The 25,028-nt window shown below is 37.6% G+C and overlaps 2 protein-coding genes across 2 annotated transcripts; one reads left to right on the top strand and one right to left on the bottom strand.

Annotated features, from left to right (window-relative positions):
- Positions 1-1,326: 1,326 nt before the first annotated feature.
- Positions 1,327-3,767, top strand: crybb1l1 (crystallin, beta B1, like 1). Its single transcript, XM_026940586.3, has 6 exons — positions 1,327-1,397; positions 1,718-1,815; positions 1,914-2,032; positions 2,117-2,249; positions 2,358-2,500; positions 3,166-3,767. Exons 2-6 carry the CDS (start codon positions 1,723-1,725, stop codon positions 3,335-3,337), a joined length of 660 nt encoding a protein of 219 aa, XP_026796387.1. The 5' UTR covers positions 1,327-1,397; positions 1,718-1,722; the 3' UTR covers positions 3,338-3,767.
- A 974-nt stretch (positions 3,768-4,741) lies between these two features.
- Positions 4,742-19,006, bottom strand: cabp2b (calcium binding protein 2b). The gene is made up of 7 exons (XM_026940631.3): positions 18,690-19,006; positions 16,282-16,518; positions 9,228-9,258; positions 8,978-9,109; positions 7,367-7,476; positions 5,941-6,088; positions 4,742-4,917 (listed from the first exon to the last, which is right to left on the bottom strand). Exons 1-7 carry the CDS (start codon positions 18,771-18,773, stop codon positions 4,892-4,894), a joined length of 768 nt encoding a protein of 255 aa, XP_026796432.3. The 5' UTR covers positions 18,774-19,006; the 3' UTR covers positions 4,742-4,891.
- Between the last annotated feature and the right edge of the window lie 6,022 nt (positions 19,007-25,028).

Consider the following 25,028-nt stretch of genomic DNA (forward strand, 5'->3'; position numbering starts at 1 on the left):
TCCAGATGAAAGGTACACACTAAAGATGCCAAAAATGTACCCTTAAGGGTACTATGCGAGTGACACAGAAAGGTACACGTTAGTAATTTTTTTCAGAGAGTGTGAAACTATAAAATTATATTGTATATTTTATGTATTTGAACTTACATTACCAACATGCCTGTCATATCTAACAGATCTTACTAGATCAGTATACCAGAGGTGGAAAGAACTGTACTGTAATTGTACTTAAGTATCATTTTATGGAATTTGCACTGTAACTGTCTAGAAAATGAACACTTGTACTCTTACTCAGTTACATTTCCATGAAAATAAATGCCAGACATTTCATCATTTTTTTTTCTTTTCTTTTTTAATTTTGTCTGATTACTAATCCAGTCAATCATTATTTAACTCTTTAAAACAATACATCTAATCAAGTCAAAACCAGTTCAAACAAATACAAACCTATCAGGGATTACCTATTAGTCCCAATTGCATTGAAGATATTAAAGTTATTTTTATATTTTAAAAAATGGTCTCCTAAAAAAAATAAATTCAAATGTAGTAGAATTTGTTTGATATCATAGAAAGTCATGAAATGGTACAAATGCTAGTCCTGCATCCTAACCCCAGGTTAACTTTATATATATATCATTTATATTATTCATACAAAAAGTTGTGAAGAGCTTTTATGTGGGAAAATTTCATGGTTGCTATTAAATCTGAATAATAATAATAATAATAATAATAATAATAATAATACAGAATGTTGGTGTCATATCCATATTAATCAATGAACAACTGTTAAATATGTTAAACTCCAAACAGAAGTACAATCCTTGTTTTATAGTTTCACAGTGTCTATTATATGTGCGTGTCATAAAACAGGTTAGTTAAAGGTTAGTAAAATTCATTATTCACCAGTAATTCCTGAATGTAAGGATATTAATGTCATTTCTTATATCTATCACAAACTGTGGATTAAATCATGGCCAGACTCACTCATATTGTTGAGGTTTTTTTTTAATTTATGAAATCTAAAATAACCTTTAACACTTTTACTGTATATATTCTATCCAGAAATGTGGAGATAAAATGCTATGTCTATGTTAATACATAGTATGTAATACATAGTATGTGACTGAGGTGAAATTTTTAGGGGTTGTCCATTACTTTCTGTGCATCTCTCTCTCTCTCTCTCTCTCTCTCTCTCTCTGTGTCACCCTAACTGTTGTGATGATGATGAGGGGTTTCTTTTCTGTGTGTATGTTTCTTTTCTGTGGACTCAGCAACTTTCATTGTTAACTGTTAATCCTGACACACTCAGCGCCAGGGTATAAGAGCTGTGGCCCTGGCTTTACACACACACTCTCAGAGTGAGCTCAGGCACCAGTACACACGTACTCAACACACAGGTGAGACAGAGCACACATGCACACACACACATACCCAAATTCAAATTCAGTGAAACATGGTATAGCAGTTGAATAGAAACTGATGGCTGTAAGGAAGTAACTACTTTATTTTAGGACTTTAAATTTGGTTTGTTTTGAGATCATTCGTGTTTTCAGTTTTAATCCGGGCTTCATTTCCAACGTAAAGACTCTATGTAGCTTAGTTATTAAAATGGATTAGTATAATAATGATTATTATACTTCGGTATCCTTTTGTAATTAATTGATTTGCTGCCTGATGGATATATTGCTAAATATCAGATTGAAATGTTTCTCTCTAGGCATCATGTCTTCCAACGACGATAAAATGACCGCCTCTCAGACCGACGGCAAGGCCGCTCAGACCAAGAAGTCTGACATGGGCATGATGGCCTACAAGGTAAAATCACACACACACAGAGACATGCAAATAATTTCTCCAAAAAAAGTGCATACTCATCAAAAAATAACCTAACACTCTCTCTGTATTTGTATTAGATGTACGTGTTTGACCAGGAGAACTTCCAGGGCCGCATGATCGAGATCAATGCTGAGTGCATGAACGTGTGTGAGATGGGCATGGACAAGGTCCGCTCACTTCGTGTGGAGTGCGGCCCGTAAGTTTGTTTCCAACAAACAGTCCGTCTATGTGCTATACACAGTGTTCATGAGCATTTCTCTCACATGAGCTGTGTTTTCAGCTTTGTGGGTTGGGAGCAGATGAACTTCTGCGGAGAGATGTACATCCTGGAGAAGGGCGACTACCCTCGCTGGGACTCCTGGAGCAACTGCCAGAAGAACGACTACCTGCTGTCTTTTAGACCTGTCAGAATGGTGTGGACACACACACACACACACACATATACACACACACACAGACCCTTCTTCCCTGCTTTAATCATTATGGCTTTACCTATGTATCTCTTATCTGTTCCTACTCAGGACCCTGAGAAGCACAAGATCTGCCTGTATGAGGTGGGTGACTACAAGGGTCGTAAGATGGAGATCATGGATGATGACGTGCCCAGTCTCTACTCCTACGGCTTCACCGACAGAGTAGGAAGCATCTTTGTCAGCTGTGGAACGTAAGTATTCAGCTATCAGGTACATAAATCATGCACAAACTTAAAGGTTGGGTTTGGGTAGTAATTTTTGTAATATTTGGGTTAAGTTCAGATACAGTATCTGCTTAGAGGAGAAACTCTGGTGTCTGTGGCACTCCAGGCTCGGCTCTGTAATGTTTGGAAAAACAAATAATGTGGACCACCAACAACCAACCAATCAGGACAAGGAGGTGTCTCTAGTCACCTGTCAATCATTTGGCTGGTCAATTCAGAAAGCCCCTGTCTTGCACTAGCATTCGGGTGATGTGGCCTAGTCAGTGTATTTCTGGGCCGTGGATTTGGAAGAAATCAAAACATTTTCAAAACACTTCTGCCAAAATCACTGATTACACCTTTAATGCATATATTTAAAGGTTTAAATTGGATTTAATTTAACAAACTTTCTACATTTGTGATTAAGTTGGTATAGTTCATTATAAGTATGTATGAGTAAGACAGTGAGAAATGACAAATGATAAAAGTCTTTTATAACTAGCTGATAAGCCTAATTAGCAATGATATTGATGTATAAAGACAGTATTTATGTGTGGAAGGCAATTACATACAGCCCTTTATGTTAGGATCTGGTACAATACAAGCCAATAGTAAACATATGGTCCTGAATGCATGAATCTTTTGTCTTTCAGCTGGGTGGGCTACCAATACCCCGGCTACCGTGGCAGCCAGTACCTGCTGGAGAAGGGCGACTATAGACACTTTAACGAGTATGGCGCTCGCTACCCTCAGATGCAGTCCATTAGGCGCATCCGTGACATGCAGTGGCACCCACATGGCTGCTACACCATGGCCAGCAAGTGAGGGCCAGGCCAGGAGCGGAAGAGACGAAGCGGAGGAGAAGCAGAGGGCCGCCGGAGGAAGGAGAGGAGGAGAGACGTCTGAGGACACTGTGACCCCCCCTTGATAATATTCTTGGTGTACCTAGACGGTGTTTAGGAGTTAGAGACTCTCGAGGTTACATTTTGCATCCCAGTGGAGCTTTTTAAGTTCCTGAGCTTCCTGAATAACGCATATGCCTTTCCTCCTCTACTCAGTTCCTCTCCTCTCTTTCGCTCATGCGCCATGACTCTTGTTTTTCCTTCCATATTTTAGTTTTTATTACCTCTTCCCTTCCCTACCCTTTCAGGAGGATGGAACGAAAAAGGGAGAGAAGAAGAGATCTTTAGTCATCTCCCTTTATCAAATGTACAGAATCCTGGTCACCTTTTCAATAAAAATGAAACAATTGATACTTTTTTTTTCTTTTTGTGAATTCTTTACACCCGTATCATAACACATATTAGACATATTGGCACTCTACCTCAACAACATCATCAGTCTCTTGGTAACTCAACACGTGTACAGGACATAGGACCTTCCAAATGACTCCATACTGCACATATAGTGCACTACGTAGGGTGTATTGTATTTATTGTATAATGAACATGGTGCACTTGCGCATGAACTGATAAAATGTGAGGTCAGGTACTATCAAGTACTATGACGCTTCTTGAAGTGAGACCATAAACAAGACGAAGCAGAAGAAGAAAAAAACTATGCGGTTATTTGGGATGCAGTCATATTTTACATATACGCGTACCTGAGAATTGGCTTTGCACCCTACTCAGACTAAATCTGCTCAGCTCCGGCCCTTTACCTTGAATGTATATCACATACAAAACAGATATAAAAAAAAAAAAAAAAAAAAACACAAATTTATATTCTGCATAAGTATTCACCCCTTATACTTTTCCATATTTTGTAGTGTTACAGTTTGGAACTGAAAAGACTTGGGAGTATAAAGCACGTAAACGTTGTGATTCCAAAAGTATTCGACTGACTAGATCTTTTCTCAGGCAGTATGTTCAACAGCCCTTCTCTACACCCTATCACTATTTTACCATTTAATTAATCCATTCATCCCTTTTTGAAGGAAGAGACACTTTTATGAAACGTGCTAACACTTGAATTGGCGGAGTTTTGGGCTAATACAGCATCCTCTTGATGTACATGCAAAATTTATAGCACTTGCTAAATTTAGATTATTCTTAATTTAATATTTATAAACCTGAAATTATAGAAGGGTTTTTAACCTAGAGCTGCAGTAGGGGGGTCAGTACTTTTATAACTTTCTTCTATATGATCTTTTTTCCCCTCAGACACATTTTTGTAATCTAAAATGAAACCATCCAAATAACTACATTCATTAGTAAACCACAGGAAATTACTTTATTAAATATTTCCTTTAACATACAGATAAACTGAAAAAATAAATCTGATTATTACTTAATTGCATTTAAAAAACAAACAGTCATAGCTATTTTATTCCAGCGCTATATGACAGATTATTTATGGTAGATCCTCTGTGATGAACCGTCAACGTGACATCATCCTCACAAACTCTACAGGGAAAAGAAAGAAAACAAAAACAGGTAAATTTGAGTTTAAACAGCTAGTGACAGAGAAAGTTGACATTAAAGGTGCTCTTGGCACCCACATAAACATCACAGCTTACTCTTTCTCTTGTTAGGAACATGCAGTTTAAAGCCTGGGAAATAGGGAATCGTTCAGAGCATGGAAAATAAAGCAGGGGAATTAGGGAATCATACACATTAAATTGTGGAAAACAGGACATCATGCACATTAAACACAGGAATCAGGTAGTCTTTCATATTAAAGCAGGAAAAACAGGAAATAATACAAATTACAGCACAGAAAATAGAAAATTTGGCACATTAAAGCACAGAAAATAAGAACCTGTGCACATCAAAGCATGGAAAATAGGGCATCATACATATTAAAGAAGGCAAAACAGGAAATCATGCACATTAAACACTTTAAAAATAGGAAATTATGCACTTTAAAGCAAAGAATACAGGAAATAATGCATAGTAAAACATGAAAAGCAGGAAATCATACACACTGAAGCATGGAAAACAGGCAAATTGTGGACACTAAAGCCTGGAGAAAAGAAAATTACTGAGATTAAAGCATAGAAAATAGGAAATCATGCACATTAAAACAATGTGCACATAGAATTCATGTCTATTAAATCTCTGGAAATCGTGTGTGTTACAGCAGGGGAAACAGGAAATCTGTCTTAAATATGTTAAAGCAGGGGAATTAAAATTAATGTGTTTAAGTGGAGAAAACAGAAAATATTATAGCAGGAAATTAAGCAGTGAGTCCCCAGTAATGCATTTATAAGCAATGCATTCTTTTTGCTTATGCATGTATTTAATTATTTTTTTTCTTCTCTGTTTAATGTACTTACTACATTTCACTTATGTACTGCTTATACATTTTTACTGTTATTTTTGTACTAGATTTCTTTCATGGCGGTGTTTGGACCACTGTAGCAATCCGTATTATACAGTATGTTTATTTTAAAGATGACATTCTGTCTTTTTCTCTTTTTTTCTGACCTTCAAAGTCCACTTGCCGGTCTCCATTGAGGTCCACATCCTGGATGATCTCATCAATGTCTCTCGTGTTCAGCTGCTCGCCCATCAGTTTCTTCATGGCCTCCTTCAGTTCACTAATGCTGATCTGCCCATCGCCATTCGAGTCAAACTGTGTAGCAAAATATCACCAGTGAGTCCAATATAAGTAATATCTCAGAGTGAGACTTGCTCTAAAGATAAATGGAGTTGCAGGTCAGAATGATGGGCAAACACTGATCATGTTTGAGAAATATGACCCAAGCTCATTGTTTATTAAAAAAAGCCCAATGCAATAGTGCACGCCTTGCTAATGTTTATTTTATTAGTATGATAACTCATCAAAAATTAAATTGTGCACAATGCACTAATAAAGTGACAGATATTTGAGTTCTAATTAGAGTCTAGACATTTCCATGACGACAATGGCATAGATCATAGTAACTACACTAAGCATTTGTCTTCTTTCTGTTGATGCATTGTGCACACTTTAATTTCATTTCTGGATGTTTGTCATGTGGGCATTACATTAGTGGACCTAGATGTTTACAACTGATATGTTACCTGACAATTTCCATATAAGAAGAATACTCTAGTCATGGCATCAGGCACAAAAATTTCAAACCATCTTCTTGTACTGAGAAAAGATCTGAAAACTTAATGACTTCAAACTCACTCATAACGGCAGTGTAAGGGCAGATATTTGGGCAACAAAACACAGTTATGCAAATTGTGTATTTTTGTAAATTAAACTTTAAATCTGTATGGTTCATCTTTTCATAGAGGGGACCAAATTTTGTCCTGATCACACATGTATACCACAAAAATATCAGGTAAGTGTAAGTGACTGGAATTACTTTTTTCTGTACTGCACCAACACTGGAAAAATGTACATTAAAGCAGCACTGGTGAGGCTTTCTCTCACGTATGTCTCGTCTTGAGACATTTTCTGTTGCAAGTTGTAGTCAACGTTTTGAATTTTTCAGAATTCATTCAGAATTCATGACAGAAATCAGAAAATCATTCAGAATTCATGACAGAATTCAACAACTGCCCTTAGACTTCCATTGTAAGTACGTTTTGAGTAAAGAGGTATTCCAGGCTTTTCTCAGTACAGGGAACTGTGTTGAAGTTAATGTCCAATCTCTCTCTCTCACACACACACACACACACACACACACAGAGGATAGGGATTAGGTTGAAATATACTAGGATGTTCCTTTAAGGTGATTCATTCTCATTCTTCATCTGGAGTCCACTGCACTACTGCACTATGTAACATTTATCTAGGTCTGTTTAGCTCATAAGTGAATTAAGAAAGCTTACGAGTTGTATTTAGGTGTGTGAGAGAAGGTGTGATAAACTTGTGATCATGTACAGTCTGTTAAGAGTATGATGTGTGTACAGGGACCTCTCTGAAGGCATCTTTTAATTCTTTGATTCCAATCATGTCTGCTGTTTCTGCAAGCATTTTGGGGCCCATCAGTTCCACAAACTCTTCAAAGTCGATTTTGCCACCGCCTGCAGGACACACACACACACACACACACTAGCATTTACTTGTTACTTGTTAATAATTGTCCAACAATAATTCTCTAATAATTCTCCAAACTTAGAATGCCTCATATACTACACCAATCAGCCATAACTTTAAAACCACTGACAGGTGACGTGAATAACATTGATTATCTCATTACATTGGCACCTGTCAAGGGGTGGGTTATATTAGGCAGCAAATGAACAGTCAGTTCTTGAAGTTGATGTGCTGGAAGCAGGAAAAATTTGACAAGGGCCAAATTGTGACGGCCAGATGACTGGGTCAGAGTATCTCCAAAACGGCAGGTCTTGTGGGGTGTTCCCAGTATGCAGTGGTTAGTACCTACCAAAAGTGGTCCAAGGAAGGACAACCAGTGAACTGACGACAGGGTCATGGAGGGTCAAGGCTCACTGATGCGTGTGGGGAGCAAAGGCTAGCCTATCTGGTCAGATCCTACAGAAGAGTTTCTAGAGCACAAATTGCTGAAAAATTAATGCTGGCTACGATAGAAGTTGTCAGAACACACAGTGCATCACAGAGTGCCCATGCTGATCCCTGGCTTCTGCCGAAAGTGCCTACAATTGGCACATAAGCATCTGAGCTGGACCACAGACCAGTGGAAGAAGGTGGCCTGGTTTGATGTATCACGATTTCTTTTACATCGTGTGAATGGCTGGGTGCGTGTGTGTCTGATCGAGCATCTGTGGGATGTGCTGGATAAATAAGTCTGATTCATGGAGGCCCCACCTCGCAACTTACACAACTTAAAGGATCTGCTACTAATGTCTTGGTGCCAGATATCACAGCACACCTACATAGTATACACTGCTATATAGCATATATAATGCTATACATAGTACATAACATATTATATAGAACATAACGCTTTAAAAAAAACAGGGGCACCTGGAGGGCATTAACTCATGTTTTTTCTACTATAGAAGCATGCTAGAGGACATATTTTCTCAACCATAAGAGCACCCAGAGGCCACTTCATCTCATTTTCTCACATGTAAGGGAGCCTATAGGACACTGCATCTAGTTTTCTCCAATGGAAGGGCACTTATTAGGGCACTTCATCATATTTCCCTGCATGCAGGGAAATCCCAGAGGGCACCGCATCACATATTCCCGACTGGATGGACACCCTAGAGGGCACTTCATCATGTTTTCTCGCGTGTAGGGGCACCCTAGAGGGCATTTTTCTCCACTATAGGGGCACCCTAGAGGACACTTGCCCCCCACTCCCAAATCCACAAGTGGTATAGTACATTAAATAACATCATTATACTGTACATAATATAGCCTCTTTATCTAGTAAATATATATTTTGTATATATATAGAGATAACAACTATATCTAACAATTATACGTATTATAAGTTGACAGTGGTATGTATAGTACATAATATAACCTCATCATATAATACATAATAGTATGTATAATAACATAATTATATAATACATGATTAGAGATGTCACTAACCAATTTGCTGACTCAACTCAATGAGCTCCATCTCTGTCGGCATGTATCCCATAGTCCTCATACACTCGCCCAGGTCCTTACAGCTGATGTAGCCTTTGTTCTTATCAAATTCTTTAAAAGCCATCCGCAGCTCTACACCCACCCACACACACACACACACACACACACACACACACACACACAGCAGGCTTAATTTGATGAGCTGTGCTCTCTACCAACATTAAGGCTTGTGTATGGTTTCTGTAAGTACCTTCTATCTCTTCTGGACGGAGATCCCTGTCCTGTTGGATATATAAAAAAAAGACACATTTACTACCTAAGATATAGAAACTCTCCCTGCATCACCCCTTTTTCTCCCCCTTTCTCCCTCTCTCTCACTCTCAGGTTCATCAAATTGAGCATCCCACTACTAGAAAATTTCAAAAGTATGCAAGAGATAAGTGAGCAAAAATCAATGAGGGGTTAAAGAGGAGTGAAAATGAGCATGTGGAACAGTGAGAATCCTTCAGTACACACTATATATTAGTATGTGATTCAACACAATGGCTAGCTTAAGTGTTGCATGGCAACAGCCTCAGATAAAGAGATTTAAAAAGGTTTAGCTTGAGGAAGACCCCACAACACACACACACGCACACACAAAATCACATTGTCCACACTGTCAACATAATGGATGAGGCTGTTCACTTTAGTGCTCCAAGAGAAAATCCCAGAAGTGATGCTTTATTCCATTTACAATGTTATTGGTAATACTAATACTACTTTCAGTGGATTATTCTGGATGGACCCCCAACCGACCTTCTGTAGCTAATCCTCTCCAGTCTCATTCATTTTGGGCAATCCACCATTAGATACGGACCTTTCTGTTATTCTGTTGGTTGTCATTTTACATGCCATCACTTGAGAGTTCTGAAAACAAATATTGTCTTCTTAAGATTTTGAACAACGGTTGCCATGATATAAAGTAGCTTTCCACTGGAGGATCACAGTGTATATCCTGTATATCAATAAATACTTTTCTCTTTTATTGATTGATCAGTAGTGATGAGTACTTTGAGAATGTCATTGATTGGTTATTAGGTGTCTCAAAAAATAACAAAGGAGTCATTCCATGTCAAATCAGCATTAATCAACAGTGACATGATCAAAATGTTTAATGGATGGAAAAAGAATGGCATTTTCATAGCTAAATGAGCTTTGATGATGAGACGGTGCCTTAAAGATATAGACAGTGACTTTGGCAGAAATTAGCTGTTTATTTCAGCTTTTTCCTTCAATGTTCCCTCCAGAGTCATGACCCCAAACCACATGTATAATCCCTGCCTATATTAGAACGCATACATGCTAGTGAAAAAGGGCAGTAATATTATTGGCATATACAATAAGTATGCTGCCTGGTTCTGATTAGATGCATATTGGTGGTGCATGTTGTTAGGGTTTTTTTTTTTTTTTCTCGTTTATGGAGCCCGGAGCTCCAGAGAGACCCTTGTTTTTCTTCTGAGAAGATGTTTCATTAGTGGCAGAGATAATTAAAAAAAAAAAAAAAGTATTAAAAAAATCACAGACTGCACTTTTCCATTTCACTTATTTTATACTTGGGAGCAAAAAAAAAATGCATGAAATTTAGTATTTTTCATTTTGAATTTAGTAATGGGTGTTTTAGGAGGTGGGAGGATACTGAAGAGAAGCTGGAGGAAACCCACACATACATGGGGAGAACATGCAAAATTCCAGTATAGTATCCCAAGCTAAAGACAGTATCCCATGCTACAGATCGAACCCTGAAGTTGTCCAATAGATTTTTTTTTCTTCAAATAATGAAGTCTCTGGGATAAACTTACATGATAGACAGGCTTTCAAGAAGCTGTGTTAGCTGTATTAACATGAAGTAGGTTCTAACTTTGAATGATCTGTAACACTAAAGATGTGTACTGTAGTGTCACACCTTTGAACTTTTGGGCCAGCATTAGACCAGAATCCAAAACAATCTCTTTTAACATCATAGCAGATCATTCTTATCAAAATAAATATGTTCATGAGCCAAAGCGTTCCCAAGCCCATAGACGTAAACAAGTGCAGAGCCACATCATTAAGCGCGTACTGCATGAAGATGACAGCTGAGGGCATGACAGGAGCTTCCATGATGGTTTGTCCACATGATGATGCAAATGGCAGACGTGGGGTTTTTGTTAATATACTGATGATAAGATCAGATTTCTGCATACATACGAGCTGAGCCTGAGAGAAGCCCTGCCTGAGGAAGATGCACGCAGGTCCGACGATGTTGTGCAGCAGAGTGCAGTTTTGGACCAGCGCATTCAGAGGCTGTTTAAACTCAGAGATTATCTCCTTCGTCCCATCAGACACTTCAGATGGGCAGGGTCCAGGTGACACTGACCCCGCCCCATTGGTCAATCCATTACTCTCTGGCACACTCTTATGGAGGGGCCAGATATCAGTTAAGACACACAAAGTAATTAGGACTTGTTCCGGATATGTCTTTAATCAAAAATCTGAGTACAAAGTGTGTTAAAATGACAATAATTACAAATTGACGGGACCATTAACTTTTTAATTTTTTGTTCAACATGGCATTATAATTTATCAGACATGTCACATACAGTACAGTATTATGTTCCTGAATTTCACTGTTATAGGCACATCTTGTAACACACAATAGCATTAAAACTTAAACACATACCTTACCTTTTTTGTTTTGTGTTTCACTGGATTGGTGCAGTTTCCCATTAGTCCTCAGAGATCTGATATTCTTTTTTCCTCTATCCCTTTCTCTCTTTTTTACTTTCTTTCTTCCTCGTCCTTTCTTTCTATGTAATGACTTTACAGAATGGTGCAGTGCTCATATTCTACACGCTACAAAAAGTCCTCGTTCCACATTTTCAGTTTAATTAATTACTCTCATCTCATCTTATCTCATCACATTGACTGTCCTGTGCCCACTAAGATAAGTCCATCTAAGATAATGACGCAAGTAAGTCTCTATGTTAATTTCACTCACCTTTTAAAAACTCTCCAATTAGTGTCAAGCAAGCATTAACAACCTTAACACAACCTGCATTTTGCACTTCTTAACAATGTCTCATTTTACATCCTTTCCATGACTCTTGCTTCTCATTCATGCCTGCCTTCTTACCACAGATTGCTGCCCCATGCAAATGACTTTTACAAGCTGGATGAGAGAATAAGGGGTGGGCAGAGTGAGTATTAGACAAGAAAATGACCCTTTTTAATCCCACATTTCAGATTAAATACATACAGATGGATGGTGAAAGGAAAAGAGAGAGTAAAGAAATAGGAAAAAGGGAAGGAAAGTACAGCACAAGTGGGCAAATCAGGGTTTGTAAGGACTGGTAGAGCTGACTTTACATGTTTGTGTGGTGTTTTGCTGATTGTGTGTCTATGTCTGCATGCTTTAATCCTAATCTAATCACTACACGGGCGTGTAAGGGACTTCATCTGCCACTCTTTGGCTTGTATTTTAGCAAAATCTAGCTTCTGTTACCAGGTTTTGCAAGACAGCCTGGACTATAATCCACATTAATCTGCCTGTATACTCATACACGTACACAAAAGTACTCACACTCACCCCAGTAATACTATATGTCTCTCTATGGCTCTATGACACATGCGTTTGGTGCTCTTTAATAGATTTTAGTCCACTGCTTGCACTACATACTGGTGTGTTTTTAAGCAGTAATGATTCACATTCATAACTGTACCATTGCATTTAGATGTCAGTCTATAACCAGGTGACCGCTGGGTCAAACTGTGTGTGTGTGTGTGTGTGTGTGTGTGTGTGTGTGCACGCATCTAGGTCTTATCAAATGAGGTCATTCTTGCTATGGGATTGCTGTCAACAAGACAGCTTGCATTTCAGAGCCTGAGTAATTATGTGTTGTATCACATAGCACACTTTGTGTGTGTGCGCATGTGTATATATGTGTGTGTGTGTGTGTGTATAGATGTCTGGTGTACGAGTGACATTAGACATTAGGTGGCAGCAGAAGCGTATATCCCTTTTAGGATTTGGTTAGATATTATATTGTACCTGATCCATTAAAATCAGTAATTTGCCCCACGGAGTTTGCAAACCAAACCAAACAAATTTAGAACTGTGGGTGTAATTAATTTGCTTACATTGAAGAATATGCCATTGTTGTTGGCGAACATCTTTAGCCAAAATACCTTGCCCTTTTATATGTAGATAGCCTGGACTATGGTTGGAGCAGTTATGAGGACACATAAACTTGATTTTCCACCAGTACTTGTTATTGCAGCAGTACATTTTTTTAAAAATTATCACTACAGACAAGTATTTCAACACCTTTCCCTGTATGGAGTAATAAACAAAAAGCCTGTTTACTCTGAACTCAGTTAGAGCAAAAGCTTAAGTGGTTGAACTCCATCATAAATGTTTAAAATACACAACTACATAACATAAAAATTCAAAACTACAACTGTTGTCCTCTTACAGTAAAGGTCTTAGGATGAGACAGACATGATAGAAAGTGGCAAAGCTGTTCTGCTAAAGTTTTATCCAGTTTTCCCAACACAGTTTCCTCCCTCTGGAAAAGTAGTACCATCTCTGAAAAGATGCATTATATAGATGTAGAGCTTAATTTACAAATTCCTGTGAAGTGAAGACTTGAAGAAACCATTCTAGAAACATACATGAATTCAACATGATTTCTGCTACCAGCTAGAAAGTGATTTCCTACCAGAAATGTAGCAAAAAAAAGATCGTTGTTCAATAGTAGTGTGAGTATTATTTTGGGTACACTATGGCGCATTTGGGAACTTGGTTCAGGTTCAGTTTTTACTTTATCTGCTTTAGACAGTTGCTGGGGAAACTGGGAGACAGAGTCAGTGTGTACAAATCCAGATATCTACCTGATAAGTTACTTACTACTATACGACATATACAGGCAGATGACAACATATACAGACAGGTAATGGACCAAGTGTGTTAATAAGGTTTTGGGCCACTATAAGTCCAGAACCAGAGAGAGTCCAGAACAGCTTCAATGCTCCCCTGGTATGGATTCTACACATCTCTGAACATATCCTAGAGTGATGAACACTGTTCTTCCTAAATATATTTCCTCAGTTGGTGTTTTGATGTGCTGTCTAACACATCACTCCAAGGAGTTCAACTGGGTTGAGGTTTGGTCACTGTGAAGGCCAGAGCATATGACTGACATCATTTTCCTGCCATGTTAATAGGGAAGGGGTCATCCTGGAAGAGACCACTCCCATCAGGATAGAAATGTTTCATCATAGGATAAAGGTGATCCATCGGAAGTACTTTGTATTGATTCGTAGTGATGCTTCATACTAAGGGGACAAGAAATTCCCTATAACAGTATAACAGAACCACCAGTTTTTCCTTTAATCTGTCACCACTCTGTATATTCAAATAGTCATCTTTTCTGTCCATTTCTGGTGAACTTTGCTCAATCAGATCTATAGATTTTGGGAAAAATACATGTAGCTTGCTTCTAAAGACAGTTAAAAAATCATGAGGCTATAGTCTTTCCCAGGAAGGTGAGCGTATGAGATTGGGTGTCTTTTCTGTTCCCTTCTCTCTGGCTATAAAATGTCAGTACCGAGTGATTACAGCAAGATTATCCTTAGCACAGGAATGCAATACCACAAAACAGAGGTCACCAACTCGAGAGTGAAGCTCATGAAAACAGGCCACGCGTGTTATCTTTTATCTTATGCCAGTCAATCACTTACCCATTTAACTGGAAGGGAATATGCTTTGTGAGGAAGTATTCAGAGAGTCAGCTAAAGGCAGAGTAGCAGAGATTAATTAGGAAAACCTTTGTGTGTCTGTACCACATGACTGTCGAAGTATATAATATTAACATGACCTGCTCATGAACAGACATTATTGTATCCATGTAGTCTTCTCCAGTTGTACACAATACTCCCCAAGTTTCAAAATGCTGTGCATTCTGAGATGCTTTTCTGCTCACTGCGGTTGAAAAGGGTTTACATAGTCCTCCTGTCAGCTCGGAGATTTTTTGTTTTTCGCACCATTCTGTTTAAACTGTTTATTCCGATGTATATAAAAATGCGGTTTCTGAAATACTCACACCAGCCTGTCTAGTACCATCAACTATGCCAAGGTCAAAGTCACTGAGGTCAATTTTTTCTTCATTCAGATGGAGACACATGATTGTCTGATTGGATTATTGCATGAACAAGCAAGTGTACAGGGGTTCCTAATAAAGTGGATGAGCCTGGTCACTGGTATTTAAACTTTCAACCATGATTCTCTGCTTAAATATTATTTATATAAAAGTTTATTAAAACATATAAACAAATTTCACCTAACTAAAAGCCCAGTACACTTGTAGCTAAATGAATATAGTGACAATAATTAATTAGGATGATGTTTTCCAGTTGCCTGGATGGTTGACTGAAATAGAATTATTTAGAAAATAAGCATGTTATTCACAAGATCCAAAAGAGGAAGTCCTACTTTTTTTTCTACTTAGCCACAGCTGTTAATAAGTTATAGTGTAACATATGCATGTAAACTTAGTCAGGAAGAGGAGAAATATCGCTGAAGAGATAGAGGATCTCAAAAGACGTTAAATTATTCAGTAGAGCAATGACTCAGAGGGACAAAGCTTGACCACACAGGACCTGCTAATGAAAAGACTTTTAGTGTACATGTGTACTTGTTAATCTTTCCAAGTAGAATTTGGGCAGTCTTGTATGTTTTATGTAATTATGTTCTGTATCCTTTCAAAATGCTGAGTATAAAATATCCCAGTTATATATACTTGTGAGTATTTCAATGAACAGAAAACTAAAGTAAATGTTTATAGTCTGTAGACAAATAGGACACTGCATTTCTGATCTGTGTAGTAATCGGCTTGTCTGATTTAGCACTTATTGAGGAACTAAATTGAGGAAATAAAACGCTCAAGTATCTGTGCCCTTGCATAAATTCTATGTGGTTTACTGCAGTTTTGTTACAGTATTGTATTCATAATTTTTTATCAAACATCTACAATGAATTTACTGTGGCACTTCACAGTAACTAAAGACCTGACCATGGATTCACTCTGGTACTTTAACTATTAAATTAGTAATAGTAAACATGTCATCCATGCCATAGTAGCATAGTTTGCAAACAATTGTTTTTTTTTTTCACCAGAAGAACATGGTTAATTTTCTTGAGGCTATGTGCATTATTTGTGCAGGTTACTTGTGTGTTTGTGTGTGTGTGTGTGTGCATATTACATATATACATTATGCATTCTTACTTGACCAAACACTGAATCCACAATGGGCTTTAGGTCAGCGTTCTTTTTCCCTCGCTGTTGCTTTGTCTCAGCTACCGTCTCTACATCCTCGCCTTCATCCCCATCTCCTGTTCTTTCAAGTGGTGTAGACAGACTCTGTCTCCGTCCCCCATTAGATTTAGGTGGGTTGTCAATGGCCTCACCATTTTCAAGCTGCTTCTTCTGTTTCTCCACTGTCTTCTTAATGGCAGCTTGGACCTATTGGCATCAGGAAGACCGTATAATATCATGTAGCACAGTCAAGAGATGGGGCATGTACACACTTGACCCATGTTCACATATCTGATCCTTTTTAAAGCAGCTGATCCTGCAGTAATGACTACTGACATTGTGCACAAGATGGGTCAGGTGTAACACTGCTAGATACTGCTGGAACATCAGCAGCTTCTTTAAAAACACCCATATTTGATTAAACACAAAATTTCCAAATTTCAGTTCTGTTAGAAAATGCACTTTTAGTACATGTTAATGTATGACCTTGGAAATGGCAAAATATGAGTTCTCTGGTTAACAAAGCTGTCAGTACTGGCACAACCTGGGCACTCATTAGTGGTAAAACACCAGCGCTGTCTGAAGACAAGCTGACAGTTCTGGAAAACATGAGCCTCTGGAATTGATAGTATTTCATACAGGGAGAACTTGAGATCTTTGGATTGGCTCAATATGAGTACCCTGTGTTGGTAGAACATGAGATCACCAAATTAGGACAACCTGACCACCCAGGCTTGGTAGAATTTGAGATCTCCAAATTAATATGATTACCCAGTGTCAGAAAATAAGATCTGTGCATCAGCTTGATAAGACTCCCCAGTGCTTGTAGAAGATGAGATATCCAGAATGACAAAATATGAGTACCCAGTATTGGCAGAATTTAAAGATCTTTGGATTAACATGAGTACCTGAAGTTGATAGAACTTGAGATCTCCGGACTGGTTTGATATGACCACCCAGTGTTAGAAGAACATGAGATATCTGGATTGGCACAACATGAGTACCCAATGTTGACAGAACTTGAGATCTGCAAATTAACATGAGTACCCAGTGTTGACAGAACTTGAGATCTCTCCATTAACACAAGTACCCAGTGTTGGTAGAACATGAGATCTCCAAATTAGCGCAACATGACCAACCAGTGTCGGTAGAACTTGAGATCTCCAAATTAACATGAGTACCCAGTACCCAGAAATTGAGATCTTTGAATCAGCTCGATATGAAAAACATGTTGGTAAAACAACATATCTGGTTTGGCAAAACATAAATTGCTAGTGTTGATAGAACCTGAGATCTTTGGATTAACATGAACACCAGACATTTCCACATTAACATGAGTACTCAGTGTTGTCAGAAACTGAAATCTCCAGATCAGCTCAATATGAGCACCCAGTGTTGGTAAAATGGGAGACCTCTGGATTCACACAACATGAGTGCCCAATGTTGATAGACTGTAACATCTCTGAATTGGCTAGTGTTGTATAATACCTAGTGTTGTATAATGTAGGATTTCCAGATTGGCATAACATGTTTGTCAAGTTAAGATCTCTGGACTGGACTGTTTGTAAAATGAGAGACCTCTGGATCCATGCATGCCCAGTGTTGGTAGACTGTAAGATCTTTGAATTGGCTCTGAATTATCCAGTGTTAATAGAACTCAAGATCTCATGTCTGGTCAAACGAGCTCTAGGTAATGACTATACAGGAGCCTTGGGTTTTAATAGAACATGAGCCTTCAGTCCTGGATATATCAGCTTGCTGCTCTTACTGTTGATTCAAAGCAAGCCAGGAAGCTAAAGCCACTGCATATGTTGTTTAACTAAAGTCTCGGCAATGAAGATAAATCAATAAATCACCTAATTGTGGTGAGAAGCAAATTACTTTAATTGAGAATAAGTTTCAGTTCGGTTTTACTAACGACATCTTACATCATCAAGCCTGACAAACCACTAACATCAGTAACTTATACAATAACAATGTGGAATCTTTTGTTTGGAAGGAAGACATCTCATTTCATGACGCAAATAACACTTTTAATAGCCAGTAAGTCATTAATCATTAATCATCATAAAAATGTTTTGATATTTTGAATCTAATTTGAATACATATCAGCTTAATTGCAACAAATATGAATGAAATTCTTAGCTTATTAACCATCATCAGTGATAAAATGAGATGATAAAATAAGATGAAATAGACACAATAATTAATTCATGTATCCATGTCCAGCCACACTCCTGCATTAAACTCAGACCATAAAACTCCCAAAATCTGTATGTTATAGTAGAAACACTTATCTGAGATATCTCTAGAAAGCATAAGAAACACATAAGTGTGCATTTTTTTGTAGGTTTTCACCCATAGACATGTCCACACACCTGTTTTGGCGTTCTCTCCGGTACAGCGCTCATCCCGCCACCACTGCCTCCCCCTCCCTGTCCGTCTCGAATGAGCATGAACATCGCTGCACCACTTGATCTCTTTCTCTCTCTCTCACTCTCTCTCTCTCTGTAATCTAACACCTGTCCTGCCCTTCTCTGTTTGTCTCAATCTGAAGTGTCTTCACTGAAGCTGCTGTCTTTTTATTTTTATTTTATTTACCCTCTTATATACTTGTTAGGCACAAAATGAAAATAGTTTCAGATGGCTTTAGTGTGTCAAAAGTGCACTTGCCTTTTTTCCCACACTATCTTCCTTTGCCACATTTCTATTTCCTTTCGTCTCTCTATGATGCTCTTAATTTAAATCTAGTCTCTGATTTTCTTCAGTCTGCTAACATTCTGTCCATCTCTCTCTCTCTCTCTCTCTGTCTCTTGCTCTCTGTCCAAGTGTGGGTGTTTTATGCTTTAGGGCTGAAGGATACAGTGTCTGTTCCTCAGCATATGTACTTCTTCCTGGTGAAATTTTATCCATCAGATACCCCCTTCTCACTTTCCTTATCTTACACACTCCATCTTTCCCTTCGTCAGTCATAAGGATGGAGTGTTTTGTTTGCGTTGGTCAGAAGTATGGTACTCTGTGACCTTCATGCCAGGTGAGACAAGAAGAGTTGCTGCATCAGTGAATGTAATAAAGCATGACCTGTAATTTTGTGCGCACTCATACTGTTTTGTGCTGTGCATACAAGACCTACTAGCTACATGCTAGTTCTGCAGTCTCCTTTTTAAAGAATTAGGTCTCTCTGGCTGTACTTTTAATTAATTGAGGAATTTGCAATTATTTCAACAATAGAAAATTTGTCAAGCTTTTTCTGACCCTTATTTGACTGTCTCCTTGCATCTTTTCAGAATGGTAGCCTTTCTGTGCAGTAGTCTTGTTGTTTTGCTGTTGATTTACCACTGATTAGCTATGCAGTAATTACTCATTAGCACTAAGCACTAATGATTACTGCTGACTCTATTGACCTTGGATGTGAGAGCCTCATTAAGAACAGACGCTGCCTTTTTTTTTTTCTCCTTTTGCCCTGCTACATTAACATTACAGCTCCGAGACACGGCAAATGGAAAACTAGCGTTTGAACAAATCAATTAATTGATTAACAAAACCATTTTTGAAATAATGCAGCACATGAATTTAGACCCTTTTTCTTAAAGGATGCGTACACAGGTGGATATAATGAGGAAAAATACACTAAATGGATTATTCATAAGCAAAGTAGATGGGATGTTGCTTTTGAGAAGTGGAACATATTGGCACTGATGTCTCAGAATTCATTTTAAATCTACTGGGGTGGAAAGCAACAAACTACATGTACGCTCATTACTGTACTTGAGTACATGGTTCAGTGAAACTGTACTTCTTTTGTGTATAATTAAATCATAGTACTTTTACTTAATTTGAATGAAAAAAAATTAAATATTCAACTTTTTTAAAAAAATATTCAGCTACATTCATTTTTAATCACAGTTTCAAAGTAAAATAATAATAATGCATTTAACCCCAAGATAATTTAAGCCAATTAAAAGACAGTACTTGCACATTTTAAATAATTAAATTTCAGGACCCAATCAAAATAAAGTAGTTTCCTACTGATAGTCTACACCTCAGGTGCCAAATGCTTAGTCAGCAGCAATGTCTGAGACGGTTGAGACAGATGAGCTTCCCTAGACCAATTTATGAGATATGTTCAGTTTTAAATTCTTCGAAAGAAACAGCATAATCATGCGAGGAAAATATGCAAGCCAAAAGCCGTGGAGGTATGACATTGTTATTTCACAGCTCATCATCCAACCTGAGGACATGTACAGATAAGCCATTAGCTAGCTGAGTGAGCTAGAGTAGCTAGCCAGATCTTTTGAGGTTTTACAGTAAGAAAGCTTTGATTTTCAGTAGCGATTACAATATAGTGAAATATACTGAAGTGCCACTACGGTAACACTCAGGATAATGTGTTACCTAAAGGCTGTAGTGGCACTTCAATATATTTAACACAGCAGGCAATCAGACATCTTATAGATATCTAAATGTGTAGAAACATATATGAATTAATATGAGCTAGCCAATGAATTTTGCAAGCTACTGAGGGATTTGCAAGGTCCTGCGTCGTAACAAACCCAGACAGCATTTGACTAGTCAGTTAACATTAATTGTTGATAATGGAGGTGCTGTTCACTTCAGCATAGCTCACTTGGTAATTACTTAAGGTAGCTTTTCACCAGATGACTCATTTACTCTTACTTGAGTCATTTTCTTGACTACTTTTACTTTTTTTCAAGTGAATTATTACTATAGTAGCAGTACTTTTTACTTAAGGCAGTATGTTTTGTATTCTTTCCACCAGTGAAAATTACAAAGATCTCTTTTTGCTTTGGAAAAATGTCTTTATTATTGAGTCACAGCACGTTAATTTACTGTATATCAACAACTTGATGGAATAATACCTACAAATGATCTACTACTATATGAAACTCTGCGACAGAAAGGAGATAGAAGGACAGAACTTTGTGAAGGAGAGAGACACTGTTATAAGTTAAATGAGTGAAATAATGCTGAATATTAAGTACGTTTGCTACACAATGGTATTTATTTACTGTCTATTAAAATAAGGAAAAATCAGTGATTGCTAATAGACAGAAATAGGAGCTTGTAATGTAGACAGGGTCTGTTGTTTATTCATTGTTTTATGGATATTAGTTAAAAGGGTTGTTCAAGAGCATTATATTTGGTTAGAGCAGATTTTAAACATTTGTCATAAATAGACTGTCCTGAACATTGACAATTTAGTTCATATCCTACAAATCATGTGTTAATTTCTGATAGAGAGTTAAAGAATTTAATCAGGAGAACTATATAAGGTACAAATTCCTAGAAAGCCAACAATTAGAGAAAATCTAATCAAAATGCTATGTGTGATTGAAATTGTACCTTAAACCAGCAGTAAAAATGGATTAAGTGACTCACTGGATTATGTCCGGTGCCAGGTTAAGGGCAATGAGATTGCATCCTGGCCCCAGCACCACTGACAGGTGAACTGTCTCGTTCAGATGAATTAAACATCTCATGAAAGCAATCTGTTCGACCTTCTGAAAATCGCTGAGAAACACTGTGCTGTTTCCCATCTGCGCAGATGCTCCTGCGGTGAAAAATGTGTACACAAAGCATTTTGGCATGTAGGTGAAGTTTTGGTGAAAATGCCTAATTTGAATTATTGGGAGGTCACATGTGGAACTTCTCAGGGTTAAAGACAGGATGGACACAGTGACAGACGAAGTTTGAACTCATGACCTCCCGAGTTACAGGTAAGTCATCTGATTAACGCTTATCACCGCTCACAGATACAGGAGGGGCCTCATTCTCATCCTCAGCTCAACTCCATTGTGTCAACATGAAACAAATACTGTAACACTTTCAATAAATTGAAAGAAATAATAATAATAAAATAAAAAGAACATTTCCAACAAATGTGTAATTTATTATAGATTAGAGTTAAGCAAAAATGATCCCAAATGCTTATTATTCAAATTCTGAATAAATTCAGGAAAAGCCTTCATATTTGTCTGTGTTGATTTGCCCCAAAAAATTATACCATTATACCAAAAATATGCCATCTTGGTTTTTGGAGATATTATTAGCTTTAGATGTGAATGTTAGTCAATAGTCAAGAGTGACATCAGAGTTAATTTAAAAAAAATATCCAAGCATACAAATGATACTAGTTTGGTCAGAGTTTTTGTTTAGCTTTGAGCTGTGTAAGGTTTAATGCACTGTGACGTACATTAAAATCTGTTGTACAGTACAATACAGTATGGTCCAAAGGTTTGAGACCGCTAGTAAAAATGCTTCTATTTTACGTTCTTTTTTAATACAATTTAATACAAAATTTTATTACAAATTACAGTATATTAACAATAACTTGAGTGGAAAGTAGAATCTTCGAAATATTTATCTGGTACATCTTTTTGCTTTAATGACAGTGTCCACTCGAGCTGACACAGACTCCATGAGTTTGTGTAAAATCTGATGATCCGTGTTAGATCAAATCCATCGGAGTGCCATTTGATCACTTCAGCGGAAGGGATAAGACTCAAGGAAATTCTCTCCTTTGGTACAAAGGCAATAACATGGTCAGTATCACAACGTTTTGGACCCCATTGTATACATTATATGGCCAAAAGTTTGTGGACACCTGATCATCACACCCATATGTGGTTCTTCCCCAAACTGTTGCCACAAATTTTGAAGCACACAATTGTATAGGATGTCTTTGTATGCTGTAGCATTCCAATTTCCCTTCACTGAAACTAGGAGGCCCAAACCTGTTCCAGCATGACAATGCCCCTGTGGTTATTATAACAGCAAAAGGGGGGCTAAATCTGGACTGTGATGTTCTACAAGCAAATGTGGGTGTGATGGTCAGGTATTCACAAACTTTTGGCTATATAGTGTACCTCAAAAACCAAACCAGAACAAAATATGGCAAGTTTTTCCATTTCTTTTCATATTGGATGCCAACATCCAAGAGATCCCATGACCTACCTCTTAATCCAGCTCAGATTGAAGACATTAGAAATGAATCAGGGGCAGAATCCTAACCTGAATGTTCTGTACGGTCCATTCTTTACCCAAATATGACATTCCAACAGAGCTTGTATTTTAGTTTCGTCTGTAAAACAGTTTTTAAAACTGTCAAAACTATCGAAGTTTTATCATTATACTGTAGAAACAATATAGATTAGAATCTCAGTATAAAATACAGAGAATTGCTTTTGTCTTGAGTTTTGTGAAATATCAGCGAGAGTTTATAAGGACAAGGAAAAACCCCTTCAACCCAGTAGCCACATAACATTAAACACATACTGTACAGGGTATTATTTTCAGGTAGCTAAGTAATGAGAAATATACGTATACACATTATGCTGAAATGGTTCAGGCCCCCTAGTGGTGGAGACTCCAGCATCTACAGTCTGACTACTGTGCAAAAATAGTTTTCTTATAAAGAAAATAGTGATGATAACAAAAGCTGCCTGTCATATTTCAAAGTAATGTTATATAGCCACATATGAAAGCTGAGCTTTCTCTGTTTCCTTGCTGAGGAGCACTCAATAACTGAACAGACGTTTCGCCTCAGGACTTGTTTACTGCCTGCAGGAACTCCTGGCGTAACCTGGTCAAATATTTGGGACTTCACAAAGCAAATACTTTTACCTTCTAAAAATCATGTTCCAACAAGGCAACAATAAACATACAGCCAAGGTGTAGAAATAACGCTTATATCATGGTTTATTTATTATTTTATCTAGTAAAATGAAACATTTTTTAAACCCAGATCTATTTCGGTCTACACCTGTCAGTCATTTCATTGATGTGAGTAGTCATTGGTGTGCAGTGCTTAAATGTTTAGACAGAATAAAAAATAAACAGGAAATGACCCTATTTTGCCTTCTGAACAGAAATTCTGGAGGACTTGTATTTTCTGATTTTGCTGTGTCCGCTTGGTTTTCACTCCCCCTTGTGGAATGTGGTCCACCATCTAATGCAGAAAATGTCGACTGGCATCTAATCCACTGCTGTGTTCCTTTTCGGTTTAGTAGTAAGGACTGTTTTAAAACTTACCAACTTCAGCAACCGTTTTGTATCTAAGCAGCATGTGATACTGTTTTACAGTTTTATTATGTAGTTCACCTATTTCAGGGAAGGAAAAGGGGTTTTATTTTACAACGTGTCTAGGTGAAAATTGCAAACTGGCTCCACAATGGTGCCTTGTGCATGAGACTGGGCAAATTCAGCAACATCAGCTTAACTAGGTAGCTACCTAAACACAGAAGAACAGAGCACTAATTCTGAATCTCTACCATAAAGGTGTGATTGAAGGTGTGAAGTGTCATAGCAAAGAGTCTGGATAGCCCCCCTCCCCCCAATTTACACAGCTCTCTGAAAAGCTGTTTTGTGGAGTATTTTTGCATATTGAAGGGGATAATAAGTAAATATAATCATTTTAGTACAAGGCTGTAACTAATGAAATAAAGATAAATGATTGGGTCCGAATAATTTTTGAATGCACTGAATATAAATGTGCATCATGTTCTGTGTAATAACTTGGTGTTTAAACATCTAGGAAAATATCCCAGATCAGACAGGAGAAACTATAATCCAGTACAGATTTATATCTGTAAAACTACAAAAATTGTCTTAGTGTTTTAGTGAAGTAGATTAAAGTTTACGACTTTTCCTCTGAGAATTTTTTACTTGGAAAGTACTTTAAATAGAGTGTGTGAAAA

This window comes from Pangasianodon hypophthalmus, chromosome 7 (genome assembly GCF_027358585.1).
Source record: "Pangasianodon hypophthalmus isolate fPanHyp1 chromosome 7, fPanHyp1.pri, whole genome shotgun sequence".
NCBI lineage: Eukaryota > Metazoa > Chordata > Actinopteri > Siluriformes > Pangasiidae > Pangasianodon > Pangasianodon hypophthalmus.

Bases quoted from the DNA above. Each gene is read 5' to 3' on its own strand.
- crybb1l1 (XM_026940586.3), top strand. From the start codon at position 1,723: ATGTCTTCCAACGACGATAAAATGACCGCCTCTCAGACCGACGGCAAG. The intron at 1,816-1,913 runs GTAAAATCACAC...TATTTGTATTAG, and splicing joins TGGGCATGATGGCCTACAAG to ATGTACGTGTTTGACCAGGA. The intron at 2,501-3,165 runs GTAAGTATTCAG...TTTGTCTTTCAG, and splicing joins ATCTTTGTCAGCTGTGGAAC to CTGGGTGGGCTACCAATACC.
- cabp2b (XM_026940631.3), bottom strand. From the start codon at position 18,773: ATGTTCATGCTCATTCGAGACGGACAGGGAGGGGGAGGCAGTGGTGGC. The intron at 9,259-16,281 runs GTAAGAATGCAT...TATATCCAACAG, and splicing joins TGGATTCAGTGTTTGGTCAA to GACAGGGATCTCCGTCCAGA. The intron at 9,110-9,227 runs GTACTTACAGAA...GGGTGGGTGTAG, and splicing joins CCGTCCAGAAGAGATAGAAG to AGCTGCGGATGGCTTTTAAA.